Source organism: Nicotiana tabacum, chromosome 16 (assembly GCF_000715075.1).
Source record: "Nicotiana tabacum cultivar K326 chromosome 16, ASM71507v2, whole genome shotgun sequence".
Taxonomy (NCBI): domain Eukaryota; kingdom Viridiplantae; phylum Streptophyta; class Magnoliopsida; order Solanales; family Solanaceae; genus Nicotiana; species Nicotiana tabacum.
In genome coordinates, this window is record NC_134095.1 from 75,346,538 (window position 1) to 75,372,388 (window position 25,851).

General features: G+C 41.1%; 2 protein-coding genes across 2 annotated transcripts; one reads left to right on the top strand and one right to left on the bottom strand.

Moving 5' to 3' along the window:
* The first annotated feature begins 3,223 nt into the window (after positions 1-3,223).
* Positions 3,224-4,168, top strand: LOC107793630 (uncharacterized). The gene has a single exon (XM_016616019.1). It carries the CDS (start codon positions 3,224-3,226, stop codon positions 4,166-4,168), a length of 945 nt encoding a protein of 314 aa, XP_016471505.1.
* Positions 4,169-21,251: 17,083 nt separating this feature from the next.
* On the bottom strand, positions 21,252-23,018 carry LOC142170288 (uncharacterized). The gene is made up of 4 exons (XM_075232167.1): positions 22,723-23,018; positions 21,874-21,935; positions 21,323-21,738; positions 21,252-21,278 (listed from the first exon to the last, which is right to left on the bottom strand). The coding sequence occupies exons 1-4, from the start codon at positions 23,016-23,018 to the stop codon at positions 21,252-21,254; spliced, it is 801 nt and encodes a 266-aa protein (XP_075088268.1).
* Positions 23,019-25,851: the final 2,833 nt, after the last annotated feature.

A 25,851-nucleotide genomic window follows, 5' to 3' on the forward strand; every position in this document is an offset into this window, starting at 1 on the left:
GCACGACATCACCCTTTGTGCATTAGCACTCATAATATCAGCACGGCATCACCCTTCGTGCATTACACTCACTCATAATATCATGCACGGCATCACCCTTAGTGCTTTACACTCTTCCTCATCCAATCAATAGAAACAATAAGTCCCGACAAGGGAATCAACAACATCAACAATAACATCCCGGCAAGGGAATCAACAATAACATTCCAGCAAGGGATTCGGCTATAACCAATCTCGTTTTCAACAATTACTTTACTAAATGAAACTCAACTTGTGCCAATTCTCAGCCATAATCAATTACCAAGAAACTTTCATAAGCTTTGTTCAACATTAATAATCATCTATTTGAGCATGATCGATACATAATAGAGTCGCAACAATCATGATATAAGACTCACGGGCATGCTTGACACCAACGTATAGATACTCGTCACCACACTTATACGTCGTACTCGATACTAACACATCACAAATAAACCACAACTCATATTCTCTCTAGCTAAGGTTATCCATGGACAAATTAAGCCTCAACTACAACATTACTCCTCGGTTCCACTTTCAATTCGCTTGTATCTAGTCACAATGTACTTAATAATGTTAATATATGCTAAATAAACAAACTTCAATGCATGAAAATAAGTTTTCCCTTGTTTTTCCAAAAAGTCAAAAATCGACCTCGGGCCCGCTTGGTCAAAACCTGAAGTTCAAACCAAAATCCGATCACTCATTCACTCACGAACTCAAATATGTAATTAGTTTTGAAATCGGACCTCAAATCGAGGTCCAAATCCTCAAAATTTGAAAATTCTAACTTCTACCCAAAAACACCCTATTTCCCATGAAAAACCCTAGATTGTAGTGAAATCACGCAAAAAGATGTTATAGATTGAAGAAAATAGGTTAGAAATCGTTTACCTATGATTTGGGGAAGAACTCTCTTCAAGAAAATCGCCTATGGGATGTTTGGGTTTGAAAAAAGTGTAAAAGTGAAGAAGAACCCATCAAAATCTCACTTAGCAAGTCTCAGATGTCGCAATTGCGACCAGGGGTTCGCAATTTGTGAACCCTTTAGAATCCTGCTGCCTTCGCATTTGTGAAGGATATGTCGCATTTGCGGGGGGGGGGAGGGGGGCTTCGCATTTCCCATCCTAGAGGTCGCAATTACGATGGGGGCCTGCCCAAGCTGGTTTCTCAATTGCGACACATGGGTCGCATTTCCGAACCCTGAGCACTTCGCATGTGCGAAGCCTGATCTCGCAATTGCGAGATTAGAGGCCTGTTACACGACCGCAATATTCCTAAGGCCAAATTCACTCTGTGGCCTATCCAAAACTCACCCGAGCCCTCGGGGCTCCAAACCAATCATGCACACAAGTCTAAAAACATCATATGGACTTGCTCGTGCAATTAAATCATCAAAATAACATTAACAACTACGAATTTAGCTTCAATTTCATGAAATTCCTTAAGAACATCAAAATTTCCATTTTCTCAACTATAGTTCTGATTTATACCAAACCAATTTCGATTCTTACTAAATTTCACAGATTCAACTTAATTATTATTATAAACTTGTACCTGGCTCTAGAACCAAGATACAGGCTCGATACCATCAAGAAAATGGATTATTTCACTTCTAAAAGCCTTTATATTTTCCAGCAAAATAATTTTCTTTAAAAATTCTTTTCTCGGCTTGGGACCTCGGAATTCGATTCCGGGCATACACCCAAGTCCCATATTTTACTACGGACTCTAAGGGACCGTCCGATCACGGGTCCGGGTCCGTTTACCAAGAATGTTAACCAAAGTCAACTTTAACCAATTTTAAAGACTAAATTCATTATTTTTCTAAAAATTCACATAAAAGCTTTCCGGAATTGCGCCAGACTGCGCACCTAAATCGAGGTGAGATAAAAAGAGGTCTTTAAGGCCTCGGAATACAGTTTTGACTTCTAAAATAAGAGAAGACCTTTAGGGTCATCACACAAATGTTTCTGACTCCTAGGTGTTTTTCCTTTAGGCTCTTTTCTGTCCAAAACCATAATGACCAATTCTATGCCAGTTGCGGTCTAATTCTTAATTTGTTGCACTGTAGGGTCAGACACATGAACTATCATCATCCAACCTGCAACCCCATTTCCATAAATAAAAATGGAATTGTTCTGTGAGGTTTCACATACTGATGCACTACCACACACAAATATATCCTTCAGAGTATATCATTATCTGATAAATCACTTTCGCGCCATCTGTTGAGTCTTGGTCTTAATCCAGACATAAAATATGGGAAGATTTCGCTACAATCACAATTACTGACGTTTTCTTTTAGCACCCATAGGCATTACTGTATACTCATCCGTCATCAGAATTCATTTTTTTTTTCTTTCGGTAGATGAATTCATTTGTTATATACAGTCTGTTTTTATTAATGTACCTTGCTGTTTTTCCTTAGAATATCTAATTCAGCTTCTGAATCACTTCCTCGTCAACCAAACGACAAATTAAAAGTTTTCAAAATCTTAAACATTATCAAATTAATATTTCAATATATACGTTAGAATTTTTTAATTGTAAGGATTAAATATTAGTAAATCTTTGCCTCTTTGGTGACATTTTTTCAATATTATGTATTATTCTCTAATTCAAACTAAAAAGAGCTTAAAGCGTGTTATTAATTGAGGTAATTCAAATAAGTTAGCTAGTAATTTGATGTAGGCTCTCAAGAAATTGAGTTAGCTCGATTTTGGAAAACCAAACGCAGTCATTAAATATAATACGTAAGGAGTAGCAGCTTTGTGAATGAAAAAATAATAAGTAAAATATTCAAAATTCAATAAGAAATTAACAACATTTTCCCTAGACCGGACTCCTGCGTAAAGTAAAAGTAGAAGCCAACCAAGTAAAAAGTACAATACTTGGTTAAGGTACATTTCAAAAGGCCGAAAGAAAAAGTGAAAAAAAAAAAAAAACCCCATCATTTTGCTTCATATAACGGTTATATAACGGATATCCATTATACCCGGCTACATAATTCAAATATATTTGGTGAAAAGCAAAAGCTTCCATCTTTGCACTTTTTCCTCCTCCCCGATAGTGAACTATGCTTTCCAAGTTCATATAATATATTAATTCTTATAAAAGACTTATCAACGTTTACCATTCAAACATTTTCCCATCAATTCTATTCTTCTTCTATTTCCCAAATCCTCCCACATTTCCCACTATGGGTTCTTGCATTAGTAAATGCAACCCCCAAAAAGATTTCCAAGAAGAAGATAATAACCATGAATGTGTTAAAGATAAGCTTGTGATTTCACAAGCTCCCATATCTCCAAAAATTTCTCTTCCTTCTTCTTCTTCAACTATTCAAAAGCGCGTCTCTTCTTCTCCTTCTTCATCATCTTCTTCAGTATCTCTTTCTTCGTTTTCCTCTATTGTGACTAACACTACATTATCTTCATCTTTGTCGTCGTCATCTTCCTCCTCTTGTTTCAAGGATCGTTCTTTTTCGAACGACTTCTTATTATCTTGTGCCCAAGAACACGATCGTATACTTGACATCAAGAAGATAAATAAAGGAAGTACTTGTGTTAGTCAAAATATGTCATCAACCATGTCTTCAAGTAGCAAGAAATTTTCGCGATCATCATCATCCTCTTTGTCGAAACCACCAAGTCCTCGAAGAGAGTGCAATAATTCTACGACCCCTAAGAAAAGGCCACGTGCCAATTCGCCAACAATAGTTCGACAAAAGAGTTTTAGAAAAGAACCTGATCAACTACTCAAGGGAGGAAATATTGGTAATACTTCAAATGTTACTTCTACATATCATCATTTTCCTAGTACTAGAACAACTCTTAAATCACCATCTCCAAGTCGAAGATTTCCTTCGAATTTGAACGGTGACAGCTCGTTTAGAAGATCGGTTGTTTCCAACGGGAATATTTTATCAAGATCGTCGTCTTTGAGAAGAGATAACCATATCAATAATAATCAGCCAGCAATTACTCCAAAACGTGAAGGAAAAATGAGAAATGCACTTCAGGTTTCTCCGAAGATTGATGAAATGGAAATTGGAGAAGTAAAGTCAAGTCACGATTTGGACTCCTTGCTCATGGAGGATATTAACAATCCTCTTATTGCCTTGGATTGTTTTATTTTTCTCTAGAGCGAGATCTCTTTGTACAAAAAAAAATTTATTTTTTGTTTAAGTTTGTTTTTTCTTTTCTTTCTTTGGGTCTCAAGTGGAGTTGAACCCATAATTTGATTAAGCCAAGAATTTTAATGGTGAAAGTATGGGACTTTCTACCATGTTAAGAATTGTCTTGTTGGAACGACAAGTATGATGATAACGTGTGGTTTATATTTCATGTCTGTTTTTATTTTTTTATTTTTAATTTCACTCTTTTTTATTATACTTACTGAATATTCCTTTAAAACTATCATTTCGATAGGAGATAAAAGGAAAGATTTGTTGGTTTGTTTGAATTCTTTGATTGAAATGAGCATACCTGTTTTGAATGTGTATAATTTATGACCCATTGTTATTTCTCTTTCATAAAGAAAACGAATGTATCTTGTGCAGTACATTATTTATAGCTTTTTATTTTATTTTTATTTTTGAAAGTCTTAATTTACTTTTATTTTTTCACGTCGACAGCTAGGTTTGTTGGTCTTGGATAATGACAAATAGCTATGCAAATCTCTTGCTAAGTGTCAATAGTCAACTACATCATTCTGGAATTAGCTAGAAACAGGCGTTTGATTTTTATGAAAACCATATTTTGGCCGTTTCCTACTACTCTTCCCCCACTATGTTTTTTGATGGATATATTTTGTTAAGTCAAACAAAATACAAGTACAATAATCAAGTTGAATTTTTCCAAGAATATGGTGTGAATATTTTGAGACCAAGAAGACAAGTAATTAAACTGTTGGCAAAATAAAATTCGGTGTGTGTACATTTTGGAGGCAAATGGCAGGTATTTATAATATATACCTTTAGAATCTGTTAAGATAATTATATTTCTCAACAGACACAATTCCTCCTCCTAATAGGTACTTTAAAAGTTATTTTAAAATTCTTACTTGCCGCTCTTCTCTTCCAATCACTAACTAGACTAATATTTTAACATGTGAAAATTGAGATTGGGCAGCACGAGTATCGACCTCTAATATTGAGTTCGAACAGCTTCCTATGTTTTGGTGTTAGATTGTTGAAGAACTACGTCACTACTAGAATATTGCGAATTAGTGAGGGACCGATCCTTCTAACTGCTAGTTCAAAATTGGCGATTAATTGTTAGGACCTTAAAAATTAGGTATTATACGGAAGCTAGTAAAACAAATCTTGAGTGACGATAAATCATACAATAAAGGAGAAATATACCAAAAGAGACACAAGCATTTAACGTGGTTCAGTCAACTGACCTACGTTCACCGTGGAGATGAGCAATCCACTATATAAAAAGAGAGTACAAAATATCGAGAGAACGACCTCACGAAGAGGCAAACACAAGTGGCACACTAACACTTGTCCCGTAAAGTTCTCCCCCCTAAACACGACTCTCAAACCCCATATGGCTACATTGTGGATGCTACTGAATGAGAAGGACGGATCTTCAATTTATAGAACTCCAAACCTTTTCCTACAAGAAAAAGGACTAGCCAAATATAGGAAAATTATAATTTCCTTCTACAAAAAGGAAAACTCAATTAAGGTAATTATATTGCACTTTCCTTCAACAAATAGGAAAACCAAATATGGTAAGAAAACTATGGCAAACACCTAACAATTCTCCCTCTTGATCGGAATTTTCTGACAAAATAAACTTGATCAACCTTCTTCACATAGCCTTCAACAGGTTGCATCTCCAAATCTTCACCACAAAGTTTTTCTCAACGTGCGTAGCACACTGGTCAAATTTCTCAGACAAAAATCACGATTATCGTCAAATATGTTGCGGCTAGAACTAAACCCGCCAAGATGAACCTGTCTTGAACCTCGCTCTGATACCACTTGTTAGGACCGTAAAAATCAGGTGTCATACGGAAGCTAGCAAAGCAAACCTTGAGCGACGATAAATCATACAATAAAGGAGAAATATACCAAAAGAGACACAAACATTTAACGTGGTTGGGTCAACTAACCTACGTCCACCGCGGAGATGAGTAATCCACTATATAAAAAGAGAGTACAAAATAACGAGAGAACAACCTCACGAAGAGGCAAACACAAGTGGCACACTAACACTTGTCCCGTAAAGTTCTCCCCCTAAACACGACTCTCAAACCCCATATGGCTACATTGTGGATGCTACTGAATGAGAAGGACGGATCTTCAATTTATAGAACCCCAAACATTTTCCTACAAGAAAAAGGACTAGCCAAGTATAGGAGAAATATAATTTTCTTCTGCAAAAAGGAAAACCCAATTAAGGTAATTATATTGCCCTTTCCTTCAACAAATAGGAAAACCAAATATAGTAAGAAAATTATGGCAAACACCTAACACTAATTTCATCCTTGCTAATTTTTAGCGAGGATAAGAGATTATTACTCACTAAATTTAGCAAGACTAGGGATGTGTTTAGTAGGGGAAATATATTCTTGGAAAATGAGTGGTATCTGTAGATAATAAATTTGTGTCAAAGAAATAAAATCAAGATCGAAAAATATTGCAACAATAGTAGTATTTGATTTCAATTAATATGAGTGTACAATCTCTATGAATCCTCTGATTCTTCTTTCCAATAGTAAATAAATTCAAGGGCATTTGAATTTAAAATTGATTGATTGAAGCTTGAAACTTGTGGGGAAATTTGCAGTGTTTGATCCACGAGTTCTTTCTTGCTTCTTGTTATAACTTCTGGTCTCTTTTTCTGAGTTATGAAGACCCATATTTACAGTTGTGGGAGGGAAGAGTTGTGATAAGAACAAACCTTTTCTGACCAATCACACTGAAGTATGACAAGACCGCATTTGATTGACTAGAACATATCACTTGCACATGTGGCGCAGTTTCATTCGCCTTTTAATTTGACTTTACATGCCTTGTCATGTTGACACATGTCATGATCCTATTGGCTCTTTCATTTGACTTGACGTGTACGTCATTTGACACGTGGCACCAAAACGGGGCCTCTAGGGTGACTACATCGGGGCTTTTGCATCTATACCCGATTTCGGGGTCACAATTGAACATATACCCACTTTGCAAAAATATTTGCAAACGCACCCACTTTACGATCAAATTCAAACTTATCGGGTCTGAAGTTAAAAAAAATTGTCCAAAATAAAAAAAATTATACTTCAAATGCACTTAAGGCCAGATAGGTCTGAAGTGCAACAAATGGTTTCATGCACATAAGCTAAGGCTAATAAGTCTGAAGTGAAAAATTGCACTTCAAATGCACTTAAGACCAAAAAGTTTGAAGTGCAATAAACGTTTTCATTCACTTAAGGCCAATAAGTATGAAGTGAAAATTTGCACTTCAAATGCACTTAAGGCCAAATAGGGTCTGAAGTGTAACTAATGGTTTCATGCACTTAAGGCCAATAAGTCTGAAGTGAAATATTTACTTCAGATGCACTTAAGGCCAAAAAGTCTGAAGTGCAACAAATGTTTTGCTACACTTAAGGCCAATAGTCTGAAGTGAAACATTGCGCTTCAGATGCACTTAATGCCAAAAGGTCTGAAGTGCAACAAAAATTTTGCTACACTTAAGGCTAATAAGTCTGAAATGAAAAATTACACTTTAAATGTACTTAAGGACAAAAGGTCTGAAATGCAACTAACGTTTTTATGCACTTAATGCCTAAATCTACTCCAATTATAACAATTTAATGCCTAAATCTACTCCAAATGAGCTCAAATTTGAAACATAACCTCCCAATATCATCAGCAACAAACCCCAATCATCAATTTGTCAAAAGAACAATAAATCTAATGAACCCATTTTGCAATTAAGAAAAAGAAGAAAAAGAAGAAGAAGAAGAAAAAGAAACATTAAGCAATAGTAAAAAATAAAGCATCGTAACAGCTCACCATTGTAAAACATCACAAGCTACATTAAAATATGTTCACAACCACCATATAAAATAATTGTCACCCAATGTGACGACCCAAAGGGGTCATCACCTGTTTCTAATTGAAATCTATCTCTGAGGCCCTGAAAACCTCATTTAGAGTTGCCTCGATTTGTGTGCACAGTCCGGGCACATAGCCGGAAAGCTTAAACGTGAAATCTTGTGAAAATTTTTAAGTTTTTACCTCGAAATGAATAAGTTTGACTTCGGTCAACATTTTGGGTAAACGGACCCGGACCCATGATTTAACGGTCCCGGAGGGTCCGTAGGAAAATATGGGACATGGGCGTATGCCCGGAATCAAATTCCGAGGTCCCAAGCCCGAGTTATGAATTTTTAAGTGAAATTATTCTCTGAAAATGTTTAAAGAAAATGGAAATGAAATCTGATTAGAAAGCAATGGTATCGGGCCCGTATTTTGGTTCTGGTGTCTGGTACGAGTCTTATATATGTTTTGAATCACTCCTGTAAAGTTTGGTCAAAAACGGACTTCGTTTGACATGATCCGGACCCGAATTGGGAAAATTGATGTTTAAAAGGAAATCTGAGAAATTTCATGGATCTTGAGGCTCAATCCGATGTTCATGATGTTAAATTGGTGATGTGATCACACGAATATGTTCTTAGGGTGTTTTTGAGGTAGTGTGCATGCTTGGTTTAGAGTTTCGAGGGCTTGGGTGAGTTTCTAGTAGGTTCCGGGATGCCTTAGGCTTTAAAAGATCAGATGTTGCAGGTTCAGGAATTTTGACAGGTCTCTGAACCCTTTTGCACGGCCCGCGAGGAAATGCATGCGGCCGCGGTCGCCTTTGCGCAGTCCGCGGTGGGTGCTGCGCGGTCGCGGTCGGCTTTGCGCGGTCCGCACGGGGCATAGATCTGCAGGCCTTCAGGAAGCCTGTGCGGCCGCGGTCCGCGGTGGGAACTTCATAGGGGTATAAATACACGTGAATTTTAGTTATTTTACACTTTTTAAAACCCCAAAACATAAGAGGTGATTTTCCAAACAACTTTTCTTCTCCGAAATGATTGGTAGGTGATTTCTAACTTATTTTCTTCACTTCTTAACATCTTTTAACATGATTTCAACTTCAAATCAAAGATTTTCATGGAGAAATTGGGTGATTTGGGTAGAACCTAAGTTTTTCTAAAATTGGGGATTTGGACCTCAATTTGAGGTCCGATTTCAAAACAAACCATATATTTGAATTTGTGGGGGAATGGATAATCGGGTTTTGGTCTGAACCTCGGGTTTCGACCACGTGGGCCCGGGGGTGATTTTTGACTTTTGGGTAAAACTTTGGAAAACTCATTTTCATGCATTAGGGTTGACTCATTTAGCATTTATTGATGTAATTAAGCAACTTGTGACTAGATTCGAGCGGATTGGTGGTGGAATCAAGAGGTAAAGCTATAATTGAGACTTGAGTTGTGTTCAAGGCATCGAGGTAAGTGTTTGGTTTAACTCTAGCATGAGGGATTAGGAGTTGAGTCATATTTGCTACTTGCTTCTTGTTGTGTACGACGTATAGGCATGGTGACGAGTATCTATACATTGGTGTCAAGCATGACCGTGGGTCTTAACTTGAAAGTTGTTGTGTTTTTGAATGACACCTTGTATACTTTAATTAATGATCCTCTATGATTAAGTATTTCCATTTATTAAACTGATTACTAGCAAAGTGAGATTGGTTATAGTTGATTCTCCCTTGCCGGGATGACTATTTCGATATCCTTGTTCCCTTGCCGGGGAGTTATTATATTACTTATGTTCCCTTGCCGAGATTTCTTGTGATTGTGTGATATTATGAAATGGGAGCGGGTGGTACGCCTACCACAAGATATTATGAAATGGGAGCGGGTGGTACTCCTACCACAAGATATTATGAAATGGGAGCAGGTGGTACGTCTACCACAAGATATTATGAAATGGGAGCGGGTGGTACGCCTACTACAAGATATTATGAAATGGGAGCGGGTGGTACGCCTACCACAAGATATTATGAAATAGGTGCGGGTGGTACGCCTACCACAAGATATTATGAAATGGGAGCGGGTGGTACGCCTACCACGAGATAGAATGAAATGGGAGCGGGTGGTATGCCTACCACGAGATATGAGAAATGGGATCGGGTTGCACGCCTGCAACAAGAGGAAACTGAAAGTGAAAGTTGCCTTTATTTTCTTCATTTGTGATAGAAGTTATAGTGCTAGCTTCCTTATTATTCCCTGTTATTTCTTTTAACTGCTATCCCCGAAGCATGTTCCCCTTCCCCAGCTTTAACTGCTTATTACTTGTTTACGTTTCCGCCATACATTATATAACTGTATAGGTTTATTTGGAGTCTGGTCCTAGCCTCGTCACTACCTCGTCGGGGTTAGGCCAGACACTTACCAGCACATGGGGTCGGTTGTGCTGATACTACGCTCTATGCTCTTTTGCACAAATCCAGGTTTTAGACAGCAGCAGCAGTGCGGGAGCCAGCTTTCAGTCCAGTGAGATGCTGAGGTAGCCTTGCAGGCATTCGCAGGCCCGACGTCTCCTCTATTTTTTATTTCCGTCTGTTATCTCATATATTCGAGACAAACAGTTCACATTTTCTTTCGAACGGTTGTATTTAGCACTCTTAGAAGTTCGTGAGTAATGTGACACCAGTTCTTGGGTAGAGACATATGTTGATTCTCGCATTATTGTTCAGTTCTTTAAACTTAAGTCTTCCGCTTATTTATTTAATCTGTTGCATTCATGCTATCGCTGATAATTGTTAAAAGAAGTAATTGTTAATGAAGTAAGCAGTTAAGAATTGGCTTGTCTAGCTCTCATTAGTAGGCGCCATCATGACTCCCGAGGGTGGGAAATCTGGGTCGTGACAAGTTGGTATCAGAGCTCTAGGTTACATAGATCTCACAACTCATGAACAAGCTCAGTAGAGTTTGAGGGATCGGTGCGGAGACGTCTGTATTTATCCTCAGAGGCTACCGAGTTAGGAAAACTTCACTTTTGTCCTTTCTTGTCGTGCGGATTTGTTCCTCAAATGCTATTGAACTTCTACTCTGTTCTTCGCAGATGGCGAGAACACGCGCTTCCTCATCTACTGCTCAGCAGCTTTGATCCCCCTGTAGCAGCTCCCACTAGGGGCAGAGGGCGAGGCTGTACTAGAGGCCGAGGTAGGGGCAGATCTCAGCCCCGAGCAGCAGCACCAGTGGCGGAGCCTCAGGTTGATTTTGAGGAGGAGGTTCCGGCCCCAACAGTTCCGGTGGGCCCAGCTCAGGTCCTAGAGGGGTTTATCGCTACCCCAGTTCTTCAGGACGCTCTGGATCGCTACCCCAGCTTATGGAGAGTGTCACCCGAGCAGGTTTGCTTCCAGTAGCACCAGCCACTTCTCAGGCTAGAGGAGGGGCTCAAACTCCCACTACTCGCACTCCGGAGAAAGTACCTCCCCAGATTCAGGTTCCAGCAGTTCAGCCAGTGGTGGCAGTTCAGCCAGGTGTAGTGGCTCAGATCGGCAATGGAGTGGCTATGTCCGCCGATGCTTTGTGAAGACTGGACAGATTCACCAAGCTCTTCACTACTACTTTCAGCGGAGATCCTTCTGAGGATCCCCAGGATTTCCTATACAGCTGCCACGAGGTTCTCAGGAACATGGGCATTGTTGAGACCAATGGGGTCGATTTTGCTGCATTTCACCTATCTGGATCCGCCAAGACTTGGTGGAGGGACTATTGCTTAGTGAGACCAGCCGGATCGCCATCTTTGATTTGGGAGCAGTTTACAGTGTTGTTTCTAGAGAAGTTTCTCCCCGTTAATCAGAGAGAGGCCTATCGTAGGTAGTTTGAGCGCCTCCAACAGGGTTCCATGACTGTTACCCAGTATGAGACCAGGTTCATCGATCTAGATCGCCATGCTCTTGTCATACTTCCCACCGAGAGAGAGAGAGGGTGAGGAGGTTTATTGATGGTCTGATTCAGCCGATTCGTCTTCAGATGGCCAAGGAGGCCGGGAGTGAGATTACATTTCAGGAGGCGACCAATGTAGCCCGCAGAGTTGAGATGGTTCTTTCACAGGGAGGTGGTCATGGGTCAGATAAGAGGCACCGCCATTCGGGCAGATTCAGTGGTACCTCATCTGGAGGTAGAGATTCATATGGTAGAGGCCATCCTCCTAGGCCCTTTCAGTCAGCTCTTCAGGTCTCCCATGGTACTCGAGGTGGTCGTGGTTCCCAGACGCACTATTCTGATTAGCAGTCTTACAGTGCACCATCAGCACCTATCAGTGCACCGCCGCTTCAGAGTTTCCAGGGTCATCAGCCCCATCAGCCGAGGGCTTGTTTTACTTGTGGCAACACGAGGTACATTGCTAGGTATTGCCCTCACGCTTTGAGCAGTTCTCCGCATCAGGGTTCTCGTGCTATGGTATAGGCACCAGATGTCCCACAGCCTGCCTAGATAGCTAAAGGCGGGGGCAGAGGTGTTAGAGGTAGAGGTAGAGGTCCTAGAGGTAAAGCTCAAGCTGCCAGAGGTGGAGGCCAACCAGAAGTAGGCCGTCCCAGAGAGGCAGTTCAGGGTGGTGGGGCCCAGCCCCGATGTTATACACTTCCAGCCAGGCCCAAGACTGAGTCTTCAGATACAGTCATTATAGGTACTATACTGGTTTGTGATAGAGATACTTCAGTGCTATTTAATCCAGGGTCTACGTATTCGTATGTGTCATCTTATTTTGCCCCGTACCTGGTCATGCCTAGTGATTCATTGAGTATTCCTGTTTATGTATCTACACCGGTGGGTGATTCTATTATGGTCGATCGAGTTCATCGTTCTTGTATTGTAGTGTTTGGGGGTCTTGAGACCCGTGTTGATTTGTTGCTTTTAGACATGGTCGACTTCGATGTTATATTGGGAATGGATTGGTTATCCCCGTACCATGCTATCTTGGATTTCCATGCCAAGACCATGACCTTAGCCTTACCGGGTTTGCCCCATTTAGAGTGGATAGGGACTCCTGGTCATTCTACTCTAAGTGTTATTTCATATGTGAAGGCTCGGTGTATGGTCGAGAAGGGGTGTTTGGCATATTTGGCTTATGTTCGTGACTTCAGTGATGAGGTTCCCTATATTGATTCTGTGCCCGCGGTTCGTGTGTTCCCTGAGGTTTTCCCCTCGGACCTGCCAGAGATGCCACCCGACCGGGACATTGATTTCTGCATTGATCTGGCTCTGGGCACTCAGCCCATTTCTATTCCGCCATATCATATAGCCCCGTAGGAGTTGAAAGAGTTAAAGAACAGTTGCAGGATTTGCTTGAGAAGGGTTTCATTAGACCCAACATTTTACCTTGGGGTGCGCCAGTGTTGTTTGTGAAGAAAAAGGATGGTTCGATGAGAATGTGCATTGATTACCGGCAATTGAACAAGGTTACGGTCAAGAATAAGTATCCACTGTGGAGGATTGATGATTTGTTCGATCAACTTCAGGGTGCCAAGGTATTTTCAAAGATTGACTTGAGATCTGGCTACCATCAGTTGAGGATTAGGGCATCCGACGTCCCAAAAATAGCTTTTTGCACTCGGTACGGGCATTATAAATTCTTGGTTATGTCATTCAGGTTGACCAATGCCCCAGCAGCATTTATGGAGTTGATGAAGTGAGTGTTCAGGCCTTATTTGGACTTGTTCGTGATTGTCTTTATTGATGATATCCTGATATATTCCCGCAGCCAGGAGGAGCACGAGCAACACCTTAGAGTGGTTCTTCAGACTCTGAAGGATAGTCAGTTATATGCTAAGTTCTCGAAGTGTGAGTTCTGGTTGAGTTCACTAGCATTCTTGGGTCACGTTGTATCAGCAGAGGGTATTCAGGATGGTCCAAAGAAGATTGAGGCAGTCAAGAACTGGCCTAGACCAGCATCAGCTACAGAGATTCGGAGTTTCTTGGGATTGGCAGGCTACTATCGTCGATTCGTAGAGGGGTTCTCATCTGTTGCAGCCCTGATGACCAGGTTGACCCAGAAGGGTGCCTAGTTCAGATGGTCGGACGAGTGTGAGACAAGCTTTCAAAGGCTCAAGACAGCCCAGACTACGGCGCCGGTGTTAGTTTTGCCCACAGGTTCAGGGCCTTACACCGTTTATTATGATGCATCTCGCATTAGACTTGGTGTAGTGTTGATGCAGGATGGCAAGGTCATTGCCTATGCTTCGAGGTAGTTGAAGGTTCATGAGAAGAACTATCCAGTGCATGATTTGAAGTTGGCAGCCATTGTTCACGCATTGAAGATTTTGAGGCATTACCTGTATGGCGTGGCATGTGAGGTGTTCACGGATCATAAGAGTCTTCAGTATTTGTTCAAGAAAAAGGAGTTGAATTTGTGGCAGAGGAGGTGGTTGGAGTTGTTGAAAGATTATGACATCACTATCCTATATCACCCGGGAAAGGCCAACGTGGTGGCCGATGCTTTGAGTAGAAAGTCAGCCAGTATGGGCAGTCTTGCTTATATTCCAGTCGGTGAGAGGCCACTTGCTTTGGATGTTCAGGCTTTGGCCAATCGATTTGTGAGGTTGGATATTTCTGAGCCTAGTCGAGTATTAGCTTGCACGGTCGCTCGTTTTTCGTTATTGGAGCGTATCCATGATCGGCAGTTTGATGATGCCCATTTGTGTGTCGTAGAGACACGGTGCAGTATGGGGGTGCCAAGCAGGTTACCTTAGGTGATGATGGAGTTCTGAGATTGCAGGGTCGAGTTTGTGTGCCTAATGTGGATGGGCTTCGAGAGTTGATTTTAGAGGAGGCCCATAGTTCCCGGTACTCTATCCATCCCGGCGCCACGAAGATGTATCAGGATTTGTGGCAGCATTATTGGTGGCGTAGAATGAAGAAGGATATCGTTGCCTATGTGGCTCGGTGTTTGAATTGTCAGCAGGTTAAGTATGAGCATCAGAGGCCTGGTGGTTTATTTTAGAGGATTGAGCTTCCCAAGTGGAAGTGGGAGAGAATCACTATGGACTTCGTTACTGAACTTCCGTTAACCCGGAAGAAGTTCGATGCAGTTTGGGTCATTGTTGATAGGCTGACCAAGTCAGCGCGTTTCATTCCTGTGGCAGTCTCCTATTTGTCCGAGAGGTTAGCTGAGATCTATATCCGGGAGATTGTTCGTCTTCATGGTGTGCCGGTATCTATCATTTCGGACCGAGGTACATAGTTCACCTCGCGTTTCTGGAGAGCAGTTCAGCGAGGGTTAGGCACCCAGGTTGAGTTGAGTACAGCATTTCATCCTCAGACGGATGGACGGTCCGAGCGGACTATTCAGATATTGGAGGATATGCTCCGAGCTTGTGTTATTGACTTTAGAGGTTCGTGGGATCAGTTCTTGCCTTTAGCAGAGTTTGCCTGTAACAACAGCTATCAGTCGAGTATCCAAATGGCTCCTTACGAGGCTTTATATAGCAGGCGGTATCGATCTCCGGTTGGATGGTTTGGGCCGGGAGAGTCTCGGTTGTTGGGTACAGATTTGGTTAAGGAGGCCTTGGACAAGGTTAGGATTATTCAAGATAGACTTCGTACAGCTCAGTCCAGGAAAAAGAGCTATGCAGATCGTAAGGTTCGAGATGTGGCTTTTATGGTTGGTGAGCGGGTATTGCTCTGAGTGTCGCCTATGAAGGGCGTGATGAGATTCAGGAAGAACGGCAAGCTTAGCCCTAGGTTCATTGGTCCATTTGAGATCCTTGATCGAGTGAGAGAGGTGGCTTATAGACTTGCATTGCTGCCTAGCTTATCAGCCGTGCATCCTGTGTTTCATGTGTCCATGCTTCGGAAATATCACGGCGATCCATCCCACGTGTTAGATTTCAGCACTGTCCAGTTGGACAAGGATTTGTCATATGAGGAGGAGCCGGTGGCTATTCTAGACCAATAGGTTCGCCAGCTAAGGTCGAAGAGTTTTCCTTCGGTTCGTGTTCGGTGGAGAGGTCAGCCTCCTGAGGCATCGACCTAGGAGTTTGAGTCCAATGTGGGACCGTTATCCTTATCTTTTCCCCGACTTAGGTACTGCCTTCTTTTGTCCGTTCGAGGATGAACGGTAGTTTTAGAGGTGGAGAATGTGATGACCCAAAGGGGTCATCACCTATTTCTAATTGAAATCTATCTCCGAGGCCCTAAAAACCTCATTTAGAGTCACCTCGATTTGTGTGCGCAGTCTGGGCGCATAGCCGGAAAGCTTAAACGTGAAATCTTGTGAAAATTTCTAAGTTTCTACCTCGAAATGAATAAGTTTGACTCCGGTCAATATTTTGGGTAAACGGACCCGGACCCATGATTTAACGGTCCCGGAGGGTCCGTAGGAAAATATGGGACATGGGCGTATGCCCGGAATCGAATTCCGAGGTCCCAAGCCCGAGTTATGAATTTTTAAGTGAAATTGTTCTCTGAAAATGTTTAAAGAAAATGGAAATGAAATCTGATTAGAAAGCAATGGTATCGGGCCCATATTTTGGTTTCAGTGCCCGGTACGAGTCTTATATATGTTTTGAATCACTCCTGTAAAGTTTGGTAAAAAACGGACGTCGTTTGACGTAATCCGAACCCGAATTGGAAAAATTGATGTTTAAAAGGAAATCTAAGAAATTTCATGGATCTTGAGGCTCAATCCGATGTTCATGATGTTATATTGGTGATGTGATCACACGAATATGTTCGTAAGGTGTTTTTGAGGTAGTGTGCATGCTTGGTTTAGAGTTTCGAGGGCTCGGGTGAGTTTCTAGTAGGTTCCGGGATGCCTTAGGCTTTAAAAAATCAGATGTTGCAGGTTCAGGAATTTTGACAGGTCTCTGAACCCTTTTGCGCGGTCCGCGGTGGGTGCTGCGTGGCTGCGGTCGGCTTTGCGCGGTCCACGCGGGGCATAGATCCGCATGCCTTCAGGAAGCCTGTGCGGCCGCGGTTCGCGGTGGGAACTTCAGAGGGGTATAAATACAAATTTCAGTTATTTTACACTTTTCAAAACCTCAAAACATAAGAGGCGATTTTCCAAACAACGTTTCTTCTCCAAAAAGATTGGTAGGTGATTTCTAACTTATTTTTTTCACTTCTTAACATCTTTTAACACGATTTCAACTTCAAATCAAAGATTTTCATGGGGAAATTGGGTGATTTGTGTAGAACCTAGGTTTTTCTAAAATTGGGGATTTACACCTCAATTTGAGGTCCGATTTCAAAACAAACCATTGAATTTGTGGGGGAATGGGCAATCGAGTTTTGGTCCGAACCTCGGGTTTCGACCACGTGGGCCTGGGGGTGATTTTTGACTTTTGGGTAAAACTTTGGAAAACTCATTTTCATGTATTGGGGTTGACTCATTTAGCATTTATTGATGTAATTAAGCAACTTGTGACTAGATTCGAGCGGATTAGTGGTGCAATCAAGAGGTAAAGCTATAATTGAGACTTGAGTGGTGTTCAAGGCATCGAGGTAAGTGTTTGGTTTAACCCTAGCTTGAGGGATTAGGAGTTGAGTCATATTTGCTACTTGCTTCTTGTTGAGTATGACGTATAGGCATGGTGACGAGTATCTATACGTTGGTGTCAAGCATGTGGGTCTTAACTTGAAATTTGTTGTGTTTTTGAATGACACCTTGTATACTTTAATTAATGATCCTCTATGATTAAGTATTTTCATTAATTGAACTGAGTACTAGCAAAGTGAGATTGGTTATAGCTGATTTTCCCTTGCCGGGATGACTATTTCGATATCCTTGCTCCCTTGCCGGGAAGTTATTATATTACTTATGTTCCTTTGCCGGGATTTCTTGTGATTGTGATATTATGAATTGGGAGCGGGTGGTACGCCTACCACAAGATATTATGAAATGGGAGCGGGTGGTGCGCCTACCACAAGATATTATGAAATGGGTGCGGGTGGTACGCCTACCACAGGATATTATGAAATGGGAGCGGGTGGTATGCCTACCACGAGATAGAATGAAATGGGAGCGGGTGGTATGCCTACCACGAGATATGAGAAATGGGATCGGGTTGCACGCCTGCAACAAGAGGAAACTGAAAGTGAAAGTTGCCTTTATTTTCTTCATTTGTGATAGAAGTTATAGTGCTAGCTTCCTTATTATTCCCTGTTATTTCTTTTAACTGCTATCCCCGAAGCATGTTCCCCTTCCTCAGCTTTAACTGCTTATTACTTGTTTACTTTTCCGCCATACATTATATAACTGTACATGTTTATCTGGAGTCTGGTCCTAGCCTCGTCACTACCTCGCCGGGGTTAGGCCAGACACTTACCAGCACATGGGGCCAGTTGTGCTGATACTACGCTCTGTGCTCTTTTGCGCAGATCCAGGCTTTGGACAGCAGCAGTAGCGCGGGAGCTAGCCTTCAGTCCAGTGAGACACTGAGGTAGCCTTGCAGGCGTTCACAGGCCTGGCGTCTCCTCTATTTTTTATTTCCGTCTGTTATCTCATATATTCGAGACAAACAATTTACATTTTCTTTCAAACGGTTGTATTTAGCACTCTTAGAAGTTCGTGAGTAATGTGACACCAGTTCTTGGGTAGAGGCATATGTTGATTCTCGTATTATTGTTCAGTTTCTTTAAACTTAAGTCTTCCGCTTATTTATTTAATTCCGTTATTGTCATGCTATCGCTGATAATTGTTAAAAGAAGTAATTATTAATGAAGTAAGCAGTTAAGGATTGTCTTGCCTAGCTCTCATTAGTAGGCGTCATCACGACTCCCGAAGGTGGAAAATCTGGGTCGTGACAGCCGAAGAAGGAGGAGGAGAAGAAGAAGAAGAAGAAGAAGTAGAAGAAGAAGAAGAAGAAGAAGAAGAAGAAGAAGAAGAAGAAGAAGAAGAAGAAGAAGAAGAAGAAGAAGAAGAAGATGATGATGATGATGATGATGATGATGAAGAAGAAGAAGAAGAAAACGAAGGAGGAGAAAGAGGCCTGAAGTTGTTTAAAAAGTGTATATAAGTTAAAACTTTTTTAAAAAGTGGGTATAGGTTAAATGGGCGACCAAATAGGGCTCTCCATGCAATTTTTACGACGACATCTTGGGCTTAATGAAATTGGCTCATCATTTGTAACCCAACTAAATGGGCGAACCCAATAGATTAAGACTTATTTATTTAACTCATATATATATTATGCTAATATAACAAAGCCAATTATATTAGCCCAATAAATTTATTTGAATTAAAATATCTTGAATTTAAAATATAGCCTAAATTATTTTATTGATTTAGATTCGATAAATTTAAATGCTTACAGTATCACTTAGTTTCCGATATTTGGTCGGTGAGTGGAAAACGTTTATTGAAAAATATTTTTGTGTTTGGTTTGTGAGTAGAAAATATTTTTTTCTAAAAAAAAATATATTTCAGGAAAATACTATGGAAAACAAAATAAGTAAGAGGGGAGGGGTGGGGGTTATATAGGGGGTAGAGGGTGGGGGTTGGGGTTAGATAGGGGGTGGTTAGTAGGGAATGGGATGGGTGGGGTGGGAGTGGAGCGATGGGGGTGGGAAAAAGTTGAAAAAGAGTTTATCAGAAAAGTATTTTTCAAAATATTTAAGCCAATCAAACATGAGAAAATTAAAAAAATATTTTCTGTCATACCAAACACTAGAATCCTTGCTAAAATTGAAGAATTTCCCCCTGGTTTTGCTTTTGAAAACTAGGTTTGCTAATGGCGTTGCAAATGTTTAGGAGGGAACAGGGATAGGTTTGTCGTAAACAATTTTTAATCTAGTGAAAGGAAAAGGACTAGCTAGGAATAGTCCATGCTAATTCAGCCAAATCATATTGATTAATTTAATTTCGCAATACATTTCATTATAACAATTTTTGTACAAACGCAGATTTATTCCCAAAATGAACATAAGATTGTCACATCACATAAGATTTATAAATAATGCTACAAAATATCAAAAGTGCCATGTTTTCACGTCACATAAGATTCAAAATAAAGCATTGAAATTTTGAAAATCCACAAAAGTTTAATACAAGTTCCAAATGTAAACTTCCTCCAGGTATCACTAGATCCGGATGAAGTGGAGTGGTAGACCTCCGACTTTTAGTTTATAAAGCTGCAATTACCTTCTGATGTATTAAAGTTCAGACATTCCCCGGCCCCTTAATCTTATTCAAATGCTAGTGATTTATGCATTTGTTCGTTTATTTAAATATTACTACAATAACGACGATGACCCAGTAAAATTCTACTAATGGGGTCTGAGGAGGGTAGTGTGTACCCAGACCTTACCCCTATCCCGAAAGAGTAGAGAGGCTGTTTCCGAAAGACCCTCGGCTCAAGAAAACGAAAATAAACAATATCAGTACCCCCAATAGAAACCATAAGAAAAATAACTTCATGAAAATGCAAAAGTAAATGCAAATCAAAAGCGATAGACAGTACATAGACCCGGCACCATGGAAAACGAAAGAATAGTAAGAGGCAACATTGCCACTAACTGACTTCAACAAAAACCGCACCAGACTAGCCTCACAAAGATATGAAGTAAGGAAAGACTCAACTACCTCCTAATCTACAACCTTAATACTCGACCTCCACAACTTTCTATCAAGGGTCATTTCCTCGGAAATCTGAAGCCTTGCCATGTCCAGCCTGATCATCTCACCCTAATACTTCTTAGGCCGCCCTCTACTTCTTCTCGTGCCCTCCAAAGCCAGCCGCTCACACCTCCTTACCGAAGCATCTGGGCTTCTCCTTTGTATGTGTCAGAACAATCTGAGCCTCGCTTCCCGCATCGTATCATCAATGGGAGCCACGTCCACCTTTACCCGAATATCTTCATTCCTAATCTTATCCATCCTAGTGTGCCCGCACATCCACCTCAACATTCTCATTTCTGCTACTTTCATCTTCTGGATATGTGAGTTCTTAACAGGCCAACACTCAGCATACATCATGGCTGGCCTAATCACCGCTTTGTAAAACTTACCTTTGAGTATATGTGGCAGTATCTTGTCACACAGGACTCCAGATGCCAACATCCACTTCATCCACCCTACCCCAATACAGTATGTGACATCCTCGCCGATCTCCCATCCCCTCTGGATAACCGACCCAAGGTACTTGAAATTGCCACTACTTGGGATGACCTGTGATTCAAGCCTCACTTCCACGCCTACTTCCCTCGGCTCAGTGTTGAACTTACACTCCAGGTATTCCGTCTTCATCCTGCTCAGATTGAAACCCTTATACTCAAGAGCATGTCTCCAGACCTCTAACATTTCGTTAATACTGGTTTTCGACTCATCAATCAGAACTATGTCATTGGCGAATACCATAAACCATGGCACCTCCCCTTCAATATGGTGTGTTAATGTGTCCATCACCAGGGCAAATAAGAATGGACTGAGCGTAGAAACTTTGTGTAACCCCATAATAACTGGAAACTGCTCAGAGTCACCTCTTACTGTCCTAACCTGCATCTTAACTCCATCATACATGTCTTTAATTGCCCAAATGTAGGCAACCGACACACCTTTTGCCTCCAAGCATCTCCAAATAACTTCTCTAGTAACCATGTCGTACGCTTTCTCTAAGTTAATAAACACTATGTGCAGATCCTTCTTCCCTTCCCTGTACTGTTCCGCCAACCTCCTAATAAGATGTATAACTTCCATAGTAGAATGACCTGGCATGAATCCGAACTGGTTGTTAGATATAGACACCATCCTCCTTACCCTCTCTCCAACCACCCTCTCCCAAACTTTCATGGTATGACTCAGTAATTTGATACCCCTATAATTGTTACAATTCTGGGTATCACCTTTGTTCTTATACAACGGAACAACCGTACTACACCTCCACTCATCCGGCATCCTCTTTATCCTAAAAATAACATTCAACAACCCAGTCAGCCACACCAAGCCTACTCTACCTACACACTTTCAAAATTCAACTGGAATTTTGTCTGGCCCGGTCGCACTGCCCCTACTCATCTTACGCATAACTCTCACGACCTTCTTAACCTCGATGTGCTTGCAGTTCCCAAAGTCACGGTGACTCTCGGAATGTCCCAGTTCACCAAGCACAATATCTCGATCCCCTTGTTCATTCAGAAGTTCATGAAAGTAAGTCTGTCGTTTTCTTTTAATCTAGGCATCCTCCATCAATACTCTACCAGTGTCATCCTTGATGCATCTCACTTGGTCCAAATCCCGAGCCTTCCTCTCTCTCATCTTGGCCAGCCGGAATAACTTCTTCTCTCCGCCTTTTTCCCCCAGTTCCTTGTATATACGGCCATAGGCCGTAGTCTTAGCCTCCGTGACCGCCAGCTTAGCTTCCTTCCTAGCTGCCTTATACTACTCTATGCACGTTCTCCTCTCTTCCTCACCTTTGTTCCCTACTAACTTCAAGTATGCCGCCTTATTCGCTTCTACTTTTCCTTGGACCACTTCATTCCATACCAGCCTCCTTTGTGCCTGCTAGAGACGCCCATCGAGATCCCTAACACCTCTCTCGCAGCCTCCCTTATATAGTCTGTTGTCATCGAACACATAATGCTTACATCACCACTGTTCATCCAGAATCCCATAGCCGACAACCACCCCTCTAACCCTGGGCTTTATCCTTAGTCAAGGCACCCCACCTAATTCTCGATCATCCTTGGCCAGACCTTTTCCTTCTCTTTAATATAATACCAACATCCATCACCAAGAGCTTATGATGTGTCACGAGTATCTCACCCGAAATAACCTTACAATATTTGCACAACCCTCTGTCAATCCTCATGAGGAGGAGGTAGTCAATCTTAGTGTTCACCACGACGTTTTGAAAAGTAACCAAATATTTCTCCTTCTTCGGAAAGCTAGAGTTCGCAATCACTAACCCAAAAGCCTTAGTGAAGTCCAACAGCGAAGTACCTCCTCCGTTCTTCTCCCCCAAAATCGAAGCCTCCATGCACCTCGCCATAGCTGTGGTCGACCCAATATGACCATTGAAATACCCTCCTATGAATAGCCTCTAAGTAGGCGAGATCTGGGGCACAATCTCATCTAACCCCTCCCAAAATTGTCGTTTAACCTCCTCATCCAGGCCAGCATGCTGTGCGTAAGCGCTAACGATGTTTAGGGTTCACTCTCCAAGCACCAACTTAATAGTCATCAATCTGTTATTCATCCGTCTAACCTCAACCATCGACTCTCTAAGTTCCCCATCCACTAATATACCCACTCCATTCTTACCCTTCCGAACTCCAGAGTACCAAAGCTTATACCCATCCACATCCCTCACCCTTGACGCTACCCACCAGATCTCTTGGACACACGCTATATTGACTCTCCTCTTCCGAAAGATCTTTGCTAACTCTATAGACTTACCCGTCAATGTAGCTACATTCCATGATCCAATTCTCAACCTATAGGCACCCTTGTTCCCCTTACCTCCCTTGCCTCCCTTCCTACCCCCTAACCCCTGCCCCACCTCATGCCCCACCCCGCTCTCCCCCGCTCCCCTCGAGGACATGACCTCACTTGACCATTCCAGACCACAACCACTATACCTACGGCAGACTAAGAAAAATCACTGACACACACTAGGCAATATTTAAATATTAATATCGGTTGGGAAAAATCCTATATATGCAACTGCTTCACATGTAGGTATACCAATAGGATCGAAAGAAGGGAATATTCTACGAGTGTAAAAGTTTAAACCTTAAACATTCTGTTATAAACATACTTTAATTTAGGCAGCAAATAAACATTACGTAAGTTTTATCTCATGAATATGTTACTGCTTGGTAAAAGGTAAATATATACCAATTCAAATATGTACACGTAGACACCGAAATTTTAACATATCAAGATATATCGTACATTCAAGACAACTCTTGAAATATTAGGAGTCTATTAGGGTTACTTGGTGGCTACTCCACCCAAACCCTAATTCATACCTATAAATAAGGCTACATGTGTCCTTCAAAGATGATCTCAGCAATTTCATAAACTCTCGGAATATGCACAAAGAGATCAAATATGAGATCTCTGAAATTCCATGAAACTCTTAGAATATTCATAAAGTCCTACGTTTGAGAAATATGTCGCTAAGGCTCTCGAATCACGTAGAAAAAAAGCGGAGGGAAGAATCAAGGGATAAACAGAATTGTACTTGCATCATTTTATCAATAAAATTGTGTTTTTTTCATATTTATATTGTGGTTACGATTTATTTTTGTATCACAAATAATTTGTTGCAAACAAATTGACACACCCAGTGGAACAAAAACATATCCTTGGACGTAGGAAGTCAGCAATCTTTATATATTTAAGAAATAAATTGTGATTGGAGTCTTCATAGTTTTTTCTAGCAAATTAATGTTTTACTTCAAGCCTTGTCATTGAAGATCAACAAGTCTTGAAGTAGGAGGCATTTGTAGACATATAAATTTTGTTAGAATTAAATTTGATAAATAATTTGGACTATATTTTAAATTCAAGATATTTTGGTCTAAATAAATATTATGGGCTAATATAATTGAATTAATTATATATGTCCAATACATATGAGTTAAATAAATAAATCTTAATCCATTGGGCTAGCCCATTTAATTGGGCTAAAGTGATGAGCACACTTCATTAAGCCCAAAATGTCATCTTTCTAGAGGCCCAGTTTGGTGTCACGGGTCAAATGATGTGGCATGCCAAGTCAAATAGAAGATCCAATGGGATCATGCGACGTGTCAAAATGGCAAGGCATGCCGAGTCAATTTAAAAGGCTAATGAAATCACGTCACATGTGCAAGTGACATGTTCTGACCAATCAAATGTCACGACCCAAAAACAACCGTCGTGATGGCGCCTATCGTGGAACTAGGCCAGCCACAACTCAACAACTCATCACCAACAACAATAAGTTTGAAAACATTAATGGAAACATTAATCATTAAAGAAAAACTGTTTGAAACATAGGAAAATCCCAAAGTGATACAATCTAGCCCAAAACCAGAGTGTCACTAAGTACATGAGCGTCTACTCGGAATACAAACTACTATAAGGTCTAAAGAAAAATAACTGAAAGTATCAAATGATAAAAGAGGAGAGTCAAGGCCTGCGAACTCAGTGCAGCTACCTCGATAGTCTCGAAACTCTGAAAATACTCTATCAGCAATCGCCGTCGTGAACAGAGTCGCCTGGATCTACACACGAGATGCAGAGAGTAACGTGAGTACACCAACTCAGTAAGTAACAAGTCCAAACTTTAGACTGAAAGGTAGTGACGAACTCAACCTCAACAAGTATAAAACATGTAAATATGCAAAAATGTAGGCGTTCTTTCAAGTCGAATATATAGGTCAAGCAATAAAGTAAATATAGAGCTAAACAGTGTACGATATTCAACTCAGCTATCTCTACATGCTAATGCACAGACTATATAAAATGCATCATGTGCCTCCACTCTCAAGTACTCAATCACTCGGTACTATATATGGCCATTCGGCCTAGGGAAATCGATCCCGGAACACATACAACACAGACTACAAGTCACCCAGTACCGAGGAAAAAGGGTAATTTAACCCTGTGGAGAAATCCATCTCTGGGTATAAAGTACTTCGGACAAATCCATATCTAGGGAAATTAATCCCTCAATAATATCATTCGTTCTCACTGAGGTGTGTTACAGACTCCGAAGGGGCTCTTGCAGCCCAAGCGCTATCATAATCATCAATATAACCATTGCAGCGTGCAGCCCGATCCCTTAACTGTCACTCAAAACCAAGATCTCGGCCTCACTCAGTCATCAGCCT

Bases quoted from the DNA above. Each gene is read 5' to 3' on its own strand.
- LOC107793630 (XM_016616019.1), top strand. From the start codon at position 3,224: ATGGGTTCTTGCATTAGTAAATGCAACCCCCAAAAAGATTTCCAAGAA.
- LOC142170288 (XM_075232167.1), bottom strand. From the start codon at position 23,018: ATGGCGAGGTGCATGGAGGCTTCGATTTTGGGGGAGAAGAACGGAGGA. The intron at 21,739-21,873 runs GTGATACCCAGA...GATTCATGCCAG, and splicing joins TCCGTTGTATAAGAACAAAG to GTCATTCTACTATGGAAGTT. The intron at 21,279-21,322 runs GTCTGGAGACAT...CAATCTGAGCAG, and splicing joins GTATTAACGAAATGTTAGAG to GATGAAGACGGAATACCTGG.